This window comes from Phyllobates terribilis, unplaced genomic scaffold, assembly GCF_046119375.1.
Source record: "Phyllobates terribilis strain yellow unplaced genomic scaffold, ASM4611937v1 Scaffold_7__3_contigs__length_470593459, whole genome shotgun sequence".
Lineage (NCBI taxonomy): Eukaryota > Metazoa > Chordata > Amphibia > Anura > Dendrobatidae > Phyllobates > Phyllobates terribilis.
Window position 1 is genome coordinate 174,104,828 of NW_027362767.1, and position 19,693 is coordinate 174,124,520.

General features: G+C 43.7%; 1 protein-coding gene across 2 annotated transcripts in view; it reads left to right on the forward strand.

Annotated features, from left to right (window-relative positions):
* Positions 1-19,693, forward strand: part of LOC141153038 (serum amyloid P-component-like) — an 82,910-nt gene that overhangs the window by 42,894 nt on the left and 20,323 nt on the right. Inside the window, exons 2-3 of one of the 2 annotated variants that reach the window (XM_073637713.1) lie at positions 6,039-6,341; positions 17,082-17,137. In XM_073637713.1, the coding sequence (XP_073493814.1) occupies positions 6,286-6,341; positions 17,082-17,137 (112 nt within the window). In that variant the 5' untranslated portion in view covers positions 6,039-6,285. The remainder of the gene's footprint in view (positions 1-6,038; positions 6,342-17,081; positions 17,138-19,693) is intronic. The other variant, XM_073637714.1, reaches the window with a different exon arrangement.

The window sequence follows — 19,693 nt, forward strand, 5'->3', positions numbered from 1 at the left end:
ATGGGAAAACATCTCTAGCTCACATAGTTTGATAAAAATCATAAACTGCAAAAAAAGGGCTACTGCAGGAAAAGATAAAGATATACTTCCCTGTAAGAAGCGGTCCTAAGGCCTCAACGTGTCCCCCTCATCTCCGCAGGATAGAGGTTCATCAGTGGACTGGCAGAGTTTGTAGCCGAGAATCCACCACCCATCCAGTGATGTTTTCCCATTTTTTTTCCCATTTTAAGTAAATGTGTGCATTGGTCTGTCCATTGTGACCGGTTACATCACTAAGTATATACACATATGGACACTGATTTGTATGCTGTGAGTAGAGATCTTACTGTTTTATCACCGCTGGGTTTGGTTATGTGAACCATTTTTGTGCCCCCTCGTAATTCTTTATCCTTTATTGGCTGTTGATGGGTGAATTTTCTGCAGGGTTTTATGGACAGTGAGGGAAAGTCTATGTGTCTGTGTTGAGAGGAGGCGCCACAACTTGCGTTGTTTCTAGGGTTCCAATCTCCGCGGCACAGCAGTACCAGACAATAGGGCGGCTTAGTGATAAATTCTGCTCCTCCCATCAGACCCATATTCCTCAATAAGTCATTTATATCTGGGTGTATGTCTCATTTGTGTGTACATGTTGTTCGTTTTCCTTTTTAATGAATATCTACTAAAATTATTGCTTTATCCTTAACCCCTTCATCTCCTTGGATGTATCCATATATCTAGGTCGGTAGGTACTTACTGATCTTGGACGTATGGATACGTCCAGGCGATTTTGCGGTCACAGAAGCTGTGTGCACGCGATCGCTACCAAGTGTTCAGCTGACACCCAAGCACTCACTGGCAGAAGCAGTGCCCTCACCACTCCCGGCAGTTTAACCCTCTAAATGCTGAAATCAATAGCGATAACAGCATTTAGAAGGCAGACAGAGGGAGGGAGACCCTTCTGCCCTCCGATCGCCGCCACCACAATGCCGATCTTTGCCATAGTGATTCGAAGTCATCATGAAGACAACCGGGTTATCAGGCTCTAGCAAGCATTATAACTGCTATCAGCCTGCAGAAAGTGAAAGTCCCATAGACGGACTAAGTAAAAAAGCGATACAAAAATATATATTTTTTCTATAAAACAGTTTTTATTGCGTAAAAGCGCCAAAACTTACTGACCCGGAGAATAAAGCTGCCTTATCAATTTTACCACATGCGGAATGGCATTAAAAAAAAAAACAAGAAAAAAACAATTTCTGAATTGTAGGTTTTCGTTCATTCTGCCTCCCAAAAATTGGAATAGAAAGCGATCAGAAAACGTTATGTGCCCAAAAATGGTACCAATAAAAACACCAACTCGTCCCACAAAAAACAAGCCCTTACATGACTCTGTTGGCAGCAACATGGAAAAATTACAGCTCTCAAAATATGGCGATGCGAAAACTAGTTTTTACAATAAAAAGTGTCTTTTAGTGTGTGACAGCAGCCAAACAGAATAACCCGCTATAAATCTAGTATCGATGTAATCGCACCGACCCGAAGAATAAAGTCACTTATACCGCATGATGAACGGCGTAAAAAATAAATAAAACTAATTCTTCACCTGCTGCTGATTTGTTCATTCTGACTCCCAAAGATCGCAGTAAGGCTCAGCCCATTTTTACATATTTATCGTGCGCTGAGCGCTTACACCGGGATTTCCATGTACATTTCTAAAATACGTGATTCAGACGGAACCCCCGATGGAAGATTCTCTGTAATGAGGCAGATGGAGGCACCGTGGACGCCATCTGCCCTATGATCCGGTGGTTTCCGTATTTTTACTTGTGCATAAAAGCGCAGCCAACCACAGTTTTGTGCACCTCTGAAAAGAAGGACAATGTTGAACAGAGTACAGGTGGAGTCCAGAGTAACTCTGCTGCCTCATCTCATTATAGTGAATGGATCCGTCAGAGGTTTCATCTGAATCACATCACTCAAAGATTTAGATGAAAACCCTGATATATAGTACAGACCAAAAGTTTGGACACACCTTCTCATTTAAAGATTTTTCTGTATTTTCTTGACTATGAAAATTGTACATTCACACTGAAGGCATCAAAACTATGAATTAACACATGTGGAATTATATACTTAACAAAAAAGTGTGAAACAACTGAAAATATGTCTCATATTCTAAGTTCTACAAAGTAGCTGTGACGCCTCTTACTCGAAAAGCCCTTTTCTTTACCCTGGGAGATGGGGGACTCGGAGTCGGGTCCTGTGATGGAGAGATGGGGTGCAGCCGTGGCCCGGACCCGACCCGTGCTCAGGGCCGTCACAGTTAAAAGAAGGATGGTATGGGCTTATGTGGGTTGAGTGGCTGATTTACGACTATGCCACCTGTGGCACCTGGTGAAGGCCACCAGCGCCGCTGCAGTCCACTGAGGCATGGTGTTATGGCGGCCAAAGTTATTACTACTCCCCACAGGCAGAGCGAGGCCTCAGGGCAGAGGGACAGGATGGAGGAGGTAGTAGTAGAGGAAGACGGGCGCCGCGTCGTGCGGTGTAGCGCAGAATAAACAGTCCGGAGGCCATAGGGGTGAACTTCCAAGGCTTTACTCACATAGATGGCAGAAGGAAGGCGACTCCCTGCTCCCCACGGAGTCCTGCGGTCACCAGGGACGAGGGTCCGACAACCTCCGAGTAAGTCCAGCATTCAGTCGGGACCCTACACCAGAGTGTTCCTGAACTACAGACCTAATCCTTTCCTGTCCGTGTGTGTGCAAATAGGCCGGGTCTCCCTCTGATCTCGGCTCAGAACAAGGGTACGGGTGGCAGCTCCGCTCCTTCCGATACCCGGTGGGATCTGCAGGGCCTACCGGGCGTTCCCGACCAGGACATGGAGTAGCAAGGTCGGGTGTCGGGGGCCGGTACCCCTCTTGCAGGGGGACTCCCTCTGAATATATCAGGTTGGCGAGGACAGGTGGCGTACACCGCTCCGTCTGCATCCTGTCTGGGATTCATTTGCTGTGGAGCCACACTCCTAAGCTCCGGGCCTTCTTGGTCGTGGTACTTGACCGGGTCGAGACATTCCTTGTCTACAACCTACCCCTCGCCCCAAGGCCGGGGCACGAGGGCTGTGTCTCCATCCGATGCGGGCCCACACAGGATCCGCGTTAGGGTGGGAGATCACAGTACCCTCCGCAATTGACAGCATGAAGACAGTCAAAGAGCGATCAAAGAGCAGTCAAAGAACCAAAACCCAACATGGCTTTTTATTAAATAATCAATTTAAAGTGTAACTAGATTGTAAGTCCTCCACCCTCACCCACTAACTGGTTCCCCTAACTCTTGGTTCCCCAGTCTCCCTGTAACCAGGAGGGCAGCACCTAGTGCTTACTAGCCCCCTCTGGTGGAGAAATGTGGTGTTGGATGCAAAGGTTGGGTCACGACTATCACACTGTTCTTACCTCAGAGGAGGAACACTACACTCCATTAGAGAAGTGCAGCATCCCTGTGGCGGTCGAACCCTCAGGGGCGCCACATAGCCACCTTTTGCTTTGATGACTGCTTTGCACACTGTTGGCATTCTCTTGATGAGCTTCAAGAGGTAGTCACCGGAAATGGTCTTCCAACAATCTTGAAGGAGTTCCCAGAGATGCTTAGCACTTGTTGGCCCTTTTGCCTTCACTCTGCGGTCCAGCTCACCCCAAACCATCTCGATTGGGTTCAGGACTGGTCACTGTGGAGGCCAGGTCATCTGGCATAGCAACCCATCACTCTCCTTCTTGGTCAAATAGCCCTTATACAGCCTGGAGGTGTGTTTGGGGTCATTGTCCTGTTGAAAAATAAATGATGGTCCAACTAAACGCATACCGAATGGAATAGCACGCCGCTGCAAGATGCTGTGGTAGCCATGCTGGTTCAGTATGGCTTCAATTTTGAATAAATCCCCAACAGTGTCACCAGCAAAGCTCCCCCACACCATCACACCTCCTCCTCCATGCTTCACGGTGGGAACCAGGCATGTAGAGTCCATCCGTTCACCTTTTCTGCGTCGCACAAAGACACGGTGGTTGGAACAAAAGATCTAAAATTTGGACTCATCTGACCAAAGCACAGATTTCCACTGGTCTAATGTCCATTCCTTGTGTTCTTTAGCCCAAACAAGTCTCTTCTGCTTGTTGCCTGTCCTTAGCAGTGGTTTCCTAGCAGCTATTTTTACCATGAAGGCCTGCTGCACAAAGTCTCCTCTTAACAGTTGTTGAAGAGATGTGTCTGCTGCTAGAACTCTGTGTGGCTTTGACCTGGTCTCTAATCTGAGCTGCTGTTAACCTGCGATTTCTGAGGCTGCTGACTCAGATAAACTTATCCTCACAAGCAGAGGTGACTCTTGGTCTTCCTTTCCTGGGGCGGTCCTCTTGTGAGCCAGGTTATTTGTAGCGATGGATGGTTTTTGCAACTACAGTTGGGGACACTTTCAAAGTTTTCCCAATTTTTCGCACTGACTGACCTTCATTTCTTAAAGTAATGGTGGCCACTCGTTTTTCTTTACTTAGCTACTTTTTTCTTGCCATAATACAAATTCTAACAGTCTATTCAGTAGGACTATCAGCTGTGTATCCACCAGACTTCTGCACAACACAACTGATGGTCCCAACCCCATTTATAAGGTAAGAAATCCCACTTATTAAACCTGACAGGGCACACCTGTGAAGTGAAAACCATTTCCGGTGACTACCTCTTGAAGCTCATCAAGAGAATGCCAAGAGTGTGCAAAGCAGTCATCAAAGCAAAAGGTGGCTACTTTGAAGAACATAGAATATAAGACATATTTTCAGTTGTTTCACACTTTTTTGTTAAGTATATAATTCCACATGTGTTAATTCATAGTTTTGATGCCTTCAGTGTGAATGTACAATTTTCATAGTCAAGAAAATACAGAAAAATCTTTAAATAAGAAGGTGTGTCCAAACTTTTGGTCTGTACTGTAAGTGCTCAGCGTAGAGCGCAGGATAAATCTGATCCCAAATGTTATGTAAAATGTTCCTTTCAAAAGCTTCAAATCAATCCACAAAAAAAGCCCCCACTCAGGTCCGTCATCTGTCAATGGAAATATAGCGGCTTCCACGTTACTGGTAGCACAACAGATCTCGAAAAGCGAAATGGCCCTCGCCTCCCAAAATAAATTCAGAATATTCTGCGCTCCCAAATGCCCACCTCCCTTCTGAGCCCCACGGTGTGCTTAATCCGCAGTTAGCATTCACATGTGTCGTCACTGCATTCTTGGTTTTCTATCCTTTGGATTACGATATCGGAGAGAAGAAGACACAGGACAGGATGTTTGTGTCTAAACATACTCTAACCTTTATTACAAAACACAGGGCTAATATACACCCTGAAGGCAGGAAACGGATTTGCCATATATGGTTCGATTATACAGTTTAGCTGAACAAGCGAAAAAAACTAGTTTCTGTATGCTTTAAAATATTTAATTAGACTTTTCTGGTTACCAAGGCCATTTTATTTTTTTGCAAGAACACATTTTTGCTACAAGAAGAAACATCTTAGATTTTAGAAAGGCAGATTTTAAGAGACTCAGAAAGAGAATAGGAGGGATCCAATGGCTGGATGTCCTTAAGGACAAAAATGTCCAGGAAGGATGGGAAATTTTTAAAAATGAGATTCTCAAAGCACAATCGTTAACAATCCCGAAAAGTAGGAAGAATGGGAAGCATTTAAGGAAACCAGGATGGATGAACACAGAACTTAAACACATGCTAAAAAGAAAGAAAGAAATGTTTATTAAATGGAAAGACGGAGGCATATCTAAAGAAGATTATAATGCAGTCTGCAGATCCTGCAGGTCACGTATCAGGTTAGCTAAAGCTGACAATGAATTAAGGCTTGCAAGAGATGTCAAAAGCAATAAAAAAGGATTTTGGGGGTATGTCAAAAGTAAAAGAAAAGTCAAAGATGCTATAGGATTTTTACAGGATGAAAATGGAGAAATGGTAAGAGAGGATGTTGAGAAGGCCGAACTTTTTAATTCCTATTTTGCATCTGTTTTCTCTCAGAAAGAAAATGTAACATCAACTGATCTTCACTGTCCTTTTAAAGGAATAGAGGAATCCAAGTTATCTGTAAACAGAAAGATTGTGAGGGAATATTTAGCTAACATAAATGAGTTCAAGTCTCCAGGTCCAGATGAATTACACCCCAGAGTACTGAAGGAGATCGTAGAAGAAATTTTAGAACCACTCTCCATAATCTTTGAAAATTCTTGGAGAACAGGAGAAGTCCCAGAAGACTGGAGAAGAGCAAATGTTGTTCCTATCTTCAAAAAGGGGAAGAAGGTGGACCCAGGGAACTATAGGCCGGTGAGTCTGACTTCTATACCAGGAAAGATCTTTGAACAAATTATTAAACAACATGTATGTAAGTACATGGATAAGAATGAAGTGATTAAGCAGAGTCAGCATGGGTTTGTAACTAACAAGTCATGTCAGACTAACTTAATTTCCTTCTATGACAGAATCACTGACTGGGTGGATCAGGGAAATGCTGTAGATATAGTATATCTTGACTTCAGCAAAGCATTTGACAAAGTATCTCACACCATCCTTATTGAAAAAATGACCAAGTATGCAATGGACCAGGCAACTGTTAGGTGGATTCATAACTGGCTTAGTGATCGGACTCAAAGGGTGGTTGTAAATGGCTTCACATCCAGCTGGATGAATGTCTCAAGTGGGGTACCACAGGGCTCCGTCCTGGGACCTGTATTGTTCAACATCTTTATCAATGATTTAGATGAAGGAATTGAGGGTAAACTGATTAAATTTGCTGATGACACAAAGCTAGGAGGGATAGCTAATACTAGAGAAGAGAGAGAGAGGATTCAAAAAGACCTAAATAAACTGGAGCAGTGGGCAGCAACCAACAGAATGGTTTTTAACAGGGAAAAATGCAAAGTACTACATCTGGGCAATAAAAATGAAAAAAGCATATACAGAATGGGAGGAATAGAGCTAAGCAACAGTACATGTGAAAAAGACTTAGGTATACTAATAGATCATAGACTGAACATGAGTCAACAGTGTGATGCAGCAGCAAAAAAGGCAAATACAATTCTGGGATGTATTAACAGAAGCATACAGTCTAGATCACGTGAAGTCATTATCGGTCTTTACTCCTCTTTGGTCAGACCTCATCTGGAATACTGTGTACAGTTTTGGGCACCACATTTTAAAAAAGACATAGACAAACTGGAGCAAGTTCAGAGAAGAGCGACCAGAATGGTGACTGGTCTGCAAACCATGTCCTATGAGGAACGGTTGCAGGATTTGGGAATGTTTAGCTTGCAAAAAAGAAGACTGAGAGGAGACTTAATAGCTGTCTACAAATATGTCAAGGGCTGTCACATTGTAGAAGGATCATCTTTATTCTCATTTGCACAAGGAAAGACTAGAAGCAATGGGATGAAACTAAATGGGAGGAGACACAGATTAGATATTAGAAAAAACTTTTTGACAGTTAGGGTGATTAATGAGTGGAACAGGCTGCCACGAGAGGTGGTGAGTTCCCCTTCAATGGACGTCTTCAAACAGAGGCTGGACAGACATCTGTCTGAGATGATCTAGTGAATCCTGCTTTGAGCAGGGGGTTGGACCAGATGACCCAGGAGGTCCCTTCCAACTCTACCATTCTATGATTCTATGATTCTATCTGGCCAGGGAGGACGACACGTTATCTTCTTAGCAAGGACACGCTATTGATACAAGAAGGAACATTTCAGCTTGCTGTTTTTTTACCTAAAATAACTGTCAGACTTATATAGCATAGATGGGGCCTTTAAACTTGAGCGACTCCATCTTCTGCTATAACATTCCATCCTTTTGTTCCTTCATCTATCAATACGAATCTCTATGTTTTCTTTTAGTACAACGCTGAATACACATTAGAAAAAGCTTAAAAACCAAATAAAACGCAAGACACATTAGCAAAACCTGTAAAATAGCTTGCACTATACCAGCCAACCACCCACCGATACCTTTAAACCAATTTGCGGGATTTAGAAAGGAAAATCTCTGTGTGGAATTATTGGCCCAAGTATCTGAACAGTTCACCCAAAAGTTTCTCTTCCCATGAGACTGGAACAGCGAGAAAGGGTATGCTAGTGGATGTCACAGGGGCATGTGTACATATCCAACAATTAGCAATGGTCTGGTTTTGCTCCTTTAGTCCATCGATTAGAGCAAGATGGTGTTTAATGAATCTATTGTCGTCTCCATCTGTGGGGCTCAACCTACTCCATGCACCTGTGGTTGTAAGTATGCAGGTAAGTATAAACAATGTCATCATTCTTTGTCCGCTGGTTCTCCTAGTATCTTTTTGCAATGGGATGCGTGGATCCAGGTCTCTTTTCCCTCTAGCTTAACGGCTGTACTTGTGGTCAGCAGAACTTGAAAGGGTCCGTCAAACCGTGGATCTAGGCTTTTCCTCACGTGTCTTTTTATAACCACCCAGTCTCCAGGTTGCAGCGTACGGCTGCTAGAGTCTTGATCTGGATCTGGAAGAGAACTGAAGACATTATCATGTACTTGCTTAATCTTTTTGTGTAAAGCCCTCACATAGGAACTTAGCACATGGTTGTTCATTTCTAATGCTTGCGGATAGAAACACCCTAGGCTGGGTACGTTGCCAAACAATATCTCATATGGAGAGAGTCCAGTTTTTTTATTAGGCGTGTATCTTACTGAAAACAGAGCAAGCGGTAAACAGTCCGGCCATGGTTTTCCTGTCTCAGCCATGGCTTTCTGAATTTTTAATTTCAATGTCCCATTCAGTCTTTCCACTTTACCACTACTTTGTGGGTGATATGGGGTGTGGAATGCTTGTTGAATTCCTAGAGCTGACATGACTTCATTCATTATTTCACCTGTGAAGTGTGTACCTCTGTCACTCTCAATTACCTCTGGTACCCCATACCTGCAGACCACCTCCGCAAGCAGTTTCTTTGCGGTTGCCGCAGCCGTGGCTTTGGCAATCGGGAAAGCCTCTGGCCATCCTGAGAACAAATCAATACAGACCAACACATATTCCCATGATCCTGACTTTGGCAGCTGAATATAATCAATTTGCAGTCTCTGGAATGGATAGAGGGGCCGGGGGGTGTGTTTGGGTGGTGTTTTAACTACTCTACCCTGATTATATGTAGCACATATCATGCACCCTTGTACCAGGTTTTCAATACAGGTGGAGAATCCTGGTGCCACCCAATGTTTCTGCATCACACTCATCACACCCGTTTTAGATTGGTGTGTCGGCCCATGTAGTATCTGGGCAGCTGCTGGGTACAGTGCCCTTGGAAGGCATCGTCGTGTCCCTTTCCCCCATACCCCATTTGCTTCATTCAGGCATGCACCTTCCTTTAACCACTTATCCCTGAGCCTGCATTTGGGATAAGATGTCCTCAGACACAAAGGGGTTTTTAGGGGCACTTAACTGACGTACTGTTGACCCTTGTTGCGGCTTACAGGCTGCTGTTTTTGCCGCTGCATCTGCCATTGCGTTTCCTCTGCTTACCTGGTCAGTGCGTCTGGTATGTGCTCTTACCTTTATGACAGCTACTTGTTTGGGTAGTTGTAGTGCATCAATTAACTGCTGGACCACATCAGCATTCTTAATGGGGTGTCCTGCTGCCGTCAGGAAACCTCTTGACTTCCATATTGGACCAAAATCATGCGATATACCGAATGCGTACCTAGAATCTGTGTAAATGTTAACAATACTACCTTCCGCTAGTTTACAGGCCTCGGTTAGGGCCCTAAGTTCAGCTTCTTGAGCCGACTGGTGTGGGAGCATTGGTTCTGCCTTGATTACTGCATTGAGGGAGACAACTGCATATCCAGTATGGAAGGTACCTGAATCGTCCTGATGACGGTATCCATCTACAAAAAATTCAAAATCTGCATTTTGTAATTCATGTTCAAATACAGTAGGTAAACCTGCTGTTTCTTGTGCCATCATTTGTACACAGTCATGAGGAACTTCCTCTCTTGGATCTTCCTTAAAAAGCACAGTACCTGACTCCTCCTTTAGATCCGAGAGAGGTAACAAAGTTGCTGGATTCAGGGTAGTACACCTCTGTAAAGAAACATTGGGAGGCATTAATAGTGCACATTGTAACCTGAGATGACGTGCTGCTGAGAGGTGAGCGGGTTGCACTTGGTTCAATATAGTGTAGACATCATGAGGTGTTAGAACGGTGAGCGGGTGGTCAAGAACAATGTCTGCGGATTTATGGAGTAATAGTCCAACAGCATGCAGAGCATGTACGCAGGATGGTGCACTTCTGGCTACCGCATCTAATCTGCCACTAAAATAGGCAACAGGTCTCTGATTATCACCGTGTGTTTGAGTTAAAACTCCTGCTGCATGTCCAGCTTGCTCATGAAGGTACAGAGTAAATGGGAGCTCATAATTAGGGGTACCCAAAGCTGGAGCGACAAAAATACGGTTCTTGAGAGAATAAAAACAGTCTATTGCCTCTGGTGTTAGTACAAAAGGTGTTGGGGTAAGACAGTCAAAGAGGGGCTGCATTAAAACAGAGACGGCATGAATCCACTGTCTGCAATAGGAAACAAGTCCAAGAAAAGTTCTGAGGGCTGCAACATTAATGGGGACGGTGAATGCCTGTACTGCTTGTTTACGTGCATTTGTCAAATGACGAGCTCCTGGTGTAATGCAATGTCCCAAAAAGGTGACTGAAGATTTACAAAACTGAAGCTTATCTTTCGATGCCTTGCAGCCAGCGCGATAGAGAAACAACATAAGCGATATAGTTGCACTATGACATTGTTTCTTGGAGGGGGCACAAATGAGCAGGTCATCGACATATTGCAAAACAACGATATGTGGTTCAGACCATCCCTCCAGTATTTCCTGCAGACTTGCAGTGTACATTGTGGGTGAATTCTGGGCACCCTGTGGCAACACTGTCCATGTATATTGACTACCCTGGAATGTGAAAGCAAACAAGTACTGGCAGTCAGGATGTAACGGTACACTGAAAAATGCATTTGCCAAATCGATCACTGAAAAGCAAAGAGAGTTAGAAGGTATCTGTGACAGAAGAGTATGCGGGTTGGGCACAACTGGTGTTAGAAGTTCTGTGGCTTTGTTAACCAACCGGAGGTCATGGACCATTCTATATGCGGCTGGTTGTCCTGGCACGCTCTTTTTCTTTACTGGGAACAGGGGAGTGTTGCAAGGGGACTGGGTTTTGACTAGGACTCCTCTGTGTAGTAATTTTTGGACTTGCTGGGCTATGGCATTCTCCTGAGCCGAGCTAAGGGGATACTGCTTCTGTTGAGGCAATATTGCTCCTGGTTTTAATTTTACCATTACTGGTTGAACTCTTAACCTACCAACATCTGTTTTGTCTGAGGCCCAAAAATCATGTGGTACAGCATGCTCCAATATCGGGGGAAACTCATTTTTCTCTTCTATGCTGGCAATATCTAGTGACATAATTTTGCAAAGGGTACTTGGTTTTAAACCTGGGGTCATGGTGACAGTGCCATCGGGATGATACTCAATATGTGCTTGTAATTGGGACAACACATCATTTCCCAAAAGATTACATTGGCCTCGGGGCGATACCATGAGCTGGCTATGTACAGTAGCTCCTTGAATTTGCAGGGGAATTCTCTTAGTGACAGGAAGCAGGACAGACGGGGAATTGAAGGGGGTGGCAATGACATGATGTGAAAAATCAGTGTCAGTATATGGCCAATCACCTTGCGTAATTACTGAATTGTTGGCCCCCGTATCTACTTGGAAATCGATTTCATGTCCCCCTGGTAGGTTCACCTGCACTATACAACTGGGAGTTGGGGGTAAGGAGATGAGGGGGTTCATGTGCAAGCTACCCTCATCCTATGGGGGCGTTGTTTGGTCAGCTGGAGCAGGGTTCCCCAACTCCAGTCCTCAAGGCCCACCAACAGGTCATGTTTTCAGGATTTCCTTAGTATTGCACAGGTGATAATTCCATCATCAGCACAGGCAATAGTTACATCACCTGTGCAATACTAAGGAAATCCTGAAAACATGACCTGTTGGTGGGCCTTGAGGACTGGAGTTGGGGAACCCTGAGCTGGAGGACCCGTACTCTGAGCATTTGGATACGGGTTGGTCCTACAGTTCTTTCTAAAATGTCCTGGCTTTTTACATCCGTAACACAGTTTCTGTCCTCCTCCTTCAGTCCGTCCTCTGCCTCTGTTGTTTCTGGGGGTCGTCTCTACTATGTGTATTCTGGCAGTTCTTTTTGCCTGCGCTATGTCATGCTGTGCCCCCTGAGCTATTCTAGGTAAATCTTCTGCCTTCACTGATCTCCAGTCCGGTCTACTTGCTTTTACCTTCTCTGCAATCTCTTTCTTTAGTCCATTCATGAAAGCACTTGCTAATACCCTCTCACTAGTCTTATTCCCGGGGTTGAACCCCATTTCTGACCAGGTTTTCTTTAATGCATAGAAATAATCCTTATGATCTTCCTCCTTCCCCTGCACTCTATCTTCTAGTGTAACTTGCTTTTCTGCTTGCCTGTCTTGACATGCTTTTACCAACGCTGCTGCGAATAGGACTCCAGCTGCTGCATCATTAGATTCTGCATCTACGGGTCCGGTCCTATTGGCATACTGTTTTTTTGTCTCATCTATCAACCTATCATAGCGGGCTTCATCTGCCAATTTTCCCTTAATTACCCCCTGCAGATCTATTCTAGTGGCATGGTACGTATCCTGTATGGTGGTGATCATTCTAGCGAAACCCATAGGGGACTGGGATGGGTCTGGCAGCTGGGAGATCAGTGCCAACTGCTCTGAAGGACTCCATGGTTTATACATTAACATTGTACGAGCTTCCTGACCTGGAACCACTGCATCCCCCCCTGCTGCTGCTGCTGCTGCTACTGCTCCCAGTGCTCCCGGCACAACTACCGTCCTTATTGGGAATAGACTAGCTGGGTGGGGTCTCGGTCCTCCACATGCCACACAGATGTCTACTGTCAAGGGGTTCTGCTGTCCACATCTGGGGCAAACCCAACATTTAGGTTCCTGGGAATTCTGATACTGGGGTGGGGGTGACGTCGGGAGCGGACAGGGAGGAAAATCTGTCATTCCGGTTTTTGTCAGTCTGTAACGTCCGTCTCCTAATTCTTCAATCTTTCCTTCAAAATAAGCGCATGCATTCATCCATACATCTACTGTCCCTAACAGACCCTTATCTTTCAGCCATCCATGATAGGAGTTAAAGAAGGATTTCCATTTCTCTCCATTCATCTCTCCATTCTCATTCATTCCCGCTTTACACAATATTTTGTCAATTCCAATCAGTGCCTGTTTCCCTTCTCTGCGTACCACTAAGTCTTTGGCTATAATGCCTTCCTTGGCATTTTGGTTCCCCATTTTTTTCGGTTCTCCTCACCTAGAAGAGACTCCTCAGTCACTTAGACAATAGTCACTTAGACAATGGGCCACAAAGGTTTCTGAACCATTCCACTACTAGCCTCTCTAGGACTTATACGTCAGCCAGAAAAACAGACCAAAAACATCAATCCCGGGACACATCCACAACACAATCATAGGATCCATACTTTCATTCTTAAATTTTCCAAAGGATAGAAGGCAGGACTGATCTGAGGGGATTCTACTGGTTCAAAGGGACCTGAGCCAGACAACAATCTGTGAATTACCTGGGGAGCCGACCGCTCGGGGGTGAGGGAGTCTCTTCTATGCAGTGATATAATTAGGTAGAATATAACAGTTATTCTTACCTCAGCGCTGTATATATCACCAACAGAGAGCTTCACTCGTCCCACGTCTCGGACCGGTCGAGCACCCTTGGGTAGATTAACTCAAGGTCCCTGTTCGAGGCGCCAGCTGTCGTCACTGCATTCTTGGTTTTCTATCCTTTGGATTACAATATTGGAGAGAAGAAGACACAGGACAGGATGTTTGTGTCTAAACATACTCTAACCTTTATTACAAAACACAGGGCTAATATACACCCTGAAGGCAGGAAACGGATTTGCCATATATGGTTCGATTATACAGTTTAGCTGAACAAGCGAAAAAAAATAGTTTCTGTATGCTTTAAAATATTTAATTAGACTTATCTGGTTACCAAGGCCATTTTATTTTTTTGCAAGAACACATTTTTGCTACAAGAAGAAACATCTGGCCAGGGAGGACGACACGTTATCTTCTTAGCAAGGACACGCTATTGATACAAGAAGGAACATTTCAGCTTGCTGTTTTTTTACCTAAAATAACTGTCAGACTTATATAGCATAGATGGGGCCTTTAAACTTGAGCGACTCCATCTTCTGCTATAACACATGTTTGGCATTTCTGTAGCAATAGAAGCCTGTCTTATTTATGGGTGCATGTCTCCAGAAGCATGAGCTGGGCACACTGTATGGGCTCTACAATGTACTGGTCACTACAATGCACTGAGCACTACAATGGCAGTTTTCAATTTTCACTTAGCAACATCTACTGCTGCTTGTTTCTGGAAAACTCCCATGGAGTCAAAATTGTCACTACACCTGTAGAAAAAATCCCAGAGGGGTATAATTTCCAAAATTGGGTCACTTGTAGGGGGATTCGGCTCTTTTAGCACCTTGGGGCTCTATATATGTAGTCCGCAAGTTATTCTTGGAAGATCTATGTTCCAGGAGGCAAATAGCGCTTCGTTCCTCCTGAGTCTCACCGTGTGGCTAAGCAGTACTGTACAGTCACATATGGGGTATTTGTACATTCAGCAGAAATTGGGGGACAAATTTTGGTGCCATTTTTACCCATTTCCCAGTATGAAAATTTAAAATCTGTGTCTAAAACAAAATTTTGGTTGTAAAAATGTAATTATTTTTTTCTTCACTGCCCAATGGTATAAAATTCTGTGACCTACCTGTGGTGTCAATATGATCACTGCACTCCTAGATGAATGCATTGAGAGGTGTAGTTTGTAAATGGTGTCTCTTATGAGTGGGTTCAGCTGTTCTGGCACCTCAGGGGCTCTGCCAATGTGACATGGCACCCTCAAACCAGTCAAACAAAATCTGAATTCCAATATGGCACGTCTTCCTTTCTGAGCTTTGCACTGTGCCTCAAAAGTAGTTTTCGACCACATATGGGGTGTCAGCGTACTCAGGAGAAATTGCACAATACATTTTGGGGTACATTTTTTTCCTGTTATCCTTACAAAAAATGAAAAAATTGGAGGCTAAAAACATTTTTGTGGGAAAAAAATATATTTTTTCATTTTCACAGAGCAACGCAAAATTCTGTGAAACACCTGTGTGTTCAAGGTGTTCTCTACACATCTAGATAAATTCCTTGAGGGGTCTAGTTTCCAGAATTGGGTCACTTGTGTTTTTTTTTTTTACTGTTTAGGCACAGCAGGGGACTCTCCAAACATAACATGACACCTGCATACCATTCTATCAAAGTCTGGGTTCTAAAACGTCACTCCTTCCTTTCTGAGCCCTGCTGTGCACCCAAACAGTAGTTTACCCCCACATATGGGGTATCTGCATTTGCCCGACAAGTTTTGGGTTCCATTTTCACCTGTTAACCTTGTAAAAATGAAAAATTGGGGCTAAAAGAAGGTGCTCACCACACATCTAGATAAGTTCCCTGAGGGGTGTAGTTTCCAAAATATTGTTACTTGTGGGCAGTCTCTACTGTTTAGGCACATCAGGGGCTCTCCAAATGTGACATGGCATCCGTAAATTATTCCAGCATATTTTACATTCAAAAAGTCAAATGGCGCTCCTTTCCTTCCAAGCCCTGCTGTTCGCCCAAACAGTAGTTTTCCTCCACATATTCCACATATTGGGTATCGGCGTAGTCATAAGAAATTGCACAACAAATTGTATGTTTCAATACAAAACAAACAGTTTCTCCTATTACCCTTATTAAAATGCAACATTTGGGGCTAAAACACATTTTTGTGGGGAAAAATTTGATTTTTTTCGTTTTCACAGCTCAATGTTTTAAACTTCTGTGAAGCACCTGGGGGTTCAAAGTGGTCACCGCACATCTAGATATGTTCCCTGAGGGGTCTTGTTTCCAGAATGGTGTCACTTGTGGGGGTTTCCACCGTTTAGGCACATCAGTGGCTCTCCAAACGTGACATTGCGTCTGCTAATTATTCAAGCAAATTTTACATTCAAAAAGTCAAATGACGCTCCTTCCCTTCCGAGCGCTGCCGTGTGCCCAAACAGTGGTTTTCCACCACATATGGGGTATCGGCGTGCTCAGGAGAAATTTCACAACAAATTTTGGGGTCCATTTCTCCTGTTACCCTTGTAAAAATAAGAAAAATTTGGGTCTAAAGTAAAATTTTTGTGAAAAAAAGTTAAATGTTTATTTTTTCCTTTCACATTCCATTTTTGGGAAGCACCTGAAGGGTAAATAAACTTCTTTATTATATTTGAGGTTTTGAGCACCTTGAGTGGTGTAGTTTTTAGAATGGTGTCACTTTTGTTTTTTTCTGTCATATAGACACTTCAAATGTGATGTGGTCCATAAAAAAATGTTTTTCTAAATTTTGTTGGAAAATTTCCAATTTTTAACCCTTATAAAAACTTCCTAACAAAAAAATCTATGTTTTAAAAATTGTTCCGCTATAAAGTAGACAGAAATGTTATTTATTAACGATTTTGCGTGACATACCTCTCTGATTTAAGGGCATAAAAATTAAAAGTTTGAAAAATTAAATTTTTTTTGCCAAATTTCCATTTTTTTCCCACAAATAAACGCAAGTCATATTGAACAAATTTTACCACTATCATGAAATACAATATGCCACAAAAAAGCAACCAGTGGGATCCATTGAAGTGTTTCAGAGTTATTAACTCATAAATTGACATTGGTCAGAATTGTAAAATTTGACCTGGTCGGGAAGGTGAAAACAGACTTGGGGGGTAAAGGGGTTAATGAATTTTTTTTATACTAGTGAGCACCTTAGAATTTTTTCCCCATATGTACTTTTCATACATTAAACTAGTAACAAATAGACATCAACCAAAATGACACCCTGTCTCTGTATAGGATGAAGGTCCAAGTTCTGCTGTTTGTGGTCATCATCGGATGTTGTGCCCTGGAGAGTAAGTCAGTCACAATCTCTATGTCTGTCTGTCTGTTTATCTGTCTATCTATCTATCGATCTATCTATCTATCTTTCTTCGAATAACTGTCTCCTTCCTGTCCTAGCTACAGTGGGGAAAATAAGTATTTGATACACTGCCGATTTTGGAATTTTTCCCACCTACAAAGAATGGAGAGGTCTGTAATTTTTATTGTAGGTACGCTTCACCTGTGAGAGACAGAATCTAAAAATAAAAACCAGAAAATCACATTGTATATTTTTTTCATAATTGGCATTTTATTGCATGAAATAAGTATTTGATACAATAGAAAAACAGAAATTAATAGTTGGTCCAGAAACCTTTGTTTGCAATTACAGAGGTCAGACGTTTCCTGTAGTTCTTGACCAAGTTTGCACCCACTGCAGCAGGGATTTTTGCCCACTCCTCCATACAGATCTTCTCCAGATCTTTCTGATTTCAGGGTTGTCATGGGCAACATTGAGGCTCAGTTCTGCCCAAAGATTTTCTATTGGGTTCAGGTCTAGAGATAGGCTAGGCCACTCTAGGACCTTGAAATGCTTCTTACAGAGCCACTCCTTAATTGCCCTGGCTGTGTGTTTCGGGTCATTATCATGCTGGAAGACCAAGCCATGACCCATCTTCAATAGTCTTACTGAGGAAAGGAGGTTGTTGGCCAAAATCTTGCGATACATGACCCCATCCATCCTCCCTTCAATACGGTGCAGTCATCTTATCCCCTTTTCAGAAAAACACCCCCAAAGTATGATGTTTCCCCCACCATGCTTCATGGTTGGGACGCTGTTTTTGGGGTTGTACTCATCCTTCTTCTTCCTCCAAACACGACAAGTGGAGTTGATACCAAAAAGTTCTATTTTGGTCTCATCTGACCACATGACCTTCTCCCATGCCTCCTCTGCATCATCCAGATGGTCATTGAACTTCAAATGGGCGTTGACATGTGCTGGCGAGAGCAGGGGGATTTTGCATGTCCTGCAGGATTTTAATCCATGACGGCGAAGTGTATTACTAATGGTAATTGTGAAGACCCGGGGTCTTGCGTGGGTGTAACACTACTCAGAAAACACAGGGTGAGGGTAAAACAGCGTGGCATTACTTTATTAAACCACAACAAACACATAGAACAGTCCCAGCAAATACCCAAGATGGTACGACATTACACACCCTCACCCTTCCGCTTTCCCCCCCTGGGATAGAACAGCGGCGACTTTGGAACTTCCAGGGCCAACTACCTCAACCAGTGGCGCCCCGCTTCTAGCAGGCCCCCACAGAGAAATGGTAGTGGCAAGCTTAGGAAGCTAGCAGTCCATCGAGGTACAAAGCCAGGAGACCCGAGTCCCACCCTGGCCTCTCCGAGAGTTTCCATGGGGCCAGAGGACCTGCTGGTCCCAATATGGCTTCTCCGAATGTCTCCATGGAATCCAGGCGACCGGTGGGTCCCTCCTGGCAACCCCAAACAACATATCCATGGGGCCAGGTGACTTCATCGTCCCAACCTGGTCTCCCCAAATGTATCCATGGTCTCTCTGATGGTTAATGGAGCAGATCCGTATATTTCCAGTCAGGGCCATATACCCTTAGGCTAGAATCAAGTAGAATCCAAATCTGTGTCTCTTTGGGTAAAGCCATACTACCAAGCTAATGGTGTGAGGAGAGTCTGATCTTTGATTCTCCTTGTAAAGTCTCTTTCTAATTTCTGTTCCAAGTCTGACTGCTACAAAAGCACATGACCCTTTTTAAGTATACATCCACATGTTAGGGAAGTAAGGGCAGCCTCATGTCTCATTGCTTGAGTATTTAATGAATTTGCTTAGTTTGTCATCCTGTCTTGTGAGTCAATAAGCCACCGGTTACACAAAGGTTCATCAACATAGTTAGCAAACATTCATGGTTCCAGAATCAAAGAGGAGACAACAAACAGGGTTATACAAATACTGGTCTATTCTTCTTGACCAGGCACATAAATACACATACAAAGAAAATAGTTAGTGATAAGTGAACATGCTCGCCACTGTTCGGTACTCGCCCGAACATCTCACTGCTCGAGATGCTCGGTGAGTATTTTCTGGTTGCTCGGCGGGAGCTCAGGTCTCCTCCCTGCATGTTTGCCACTCTGTAGAGAGCCAATAATCATGCAGGGATTGCCTGCCACACACTGTAATGCTGTAGCCATGTTGGTTGTGGAATTACAGTGATTGGCTGGCCGCACAGAGTCATCAGGTCTATAAAAGATCTGGCGATGCCATTCTCGTCACAGTCTACCCCGGCATCAGGCAGAGTAGGGAGAGCTGCAGCTGAGCTAGGGAGAGATATGCTTTTTTATTAGTTAGTGTAGGTATACCCCAACATCTATATATATCCATCTGAACTAACAGTCCTTCTGAGGACTAATCCAGCTGCATCTATTCAGTGGTGACAGCAGGAGTTAGGCAGGCAGGCAGGCAGTGTATGTGGCAGACTACAGTGCATATAGAAAGAGGGTCCACTGAACGTCCTGTTAGTCTAGGTATTCCACAACATATACAGTACAGACCA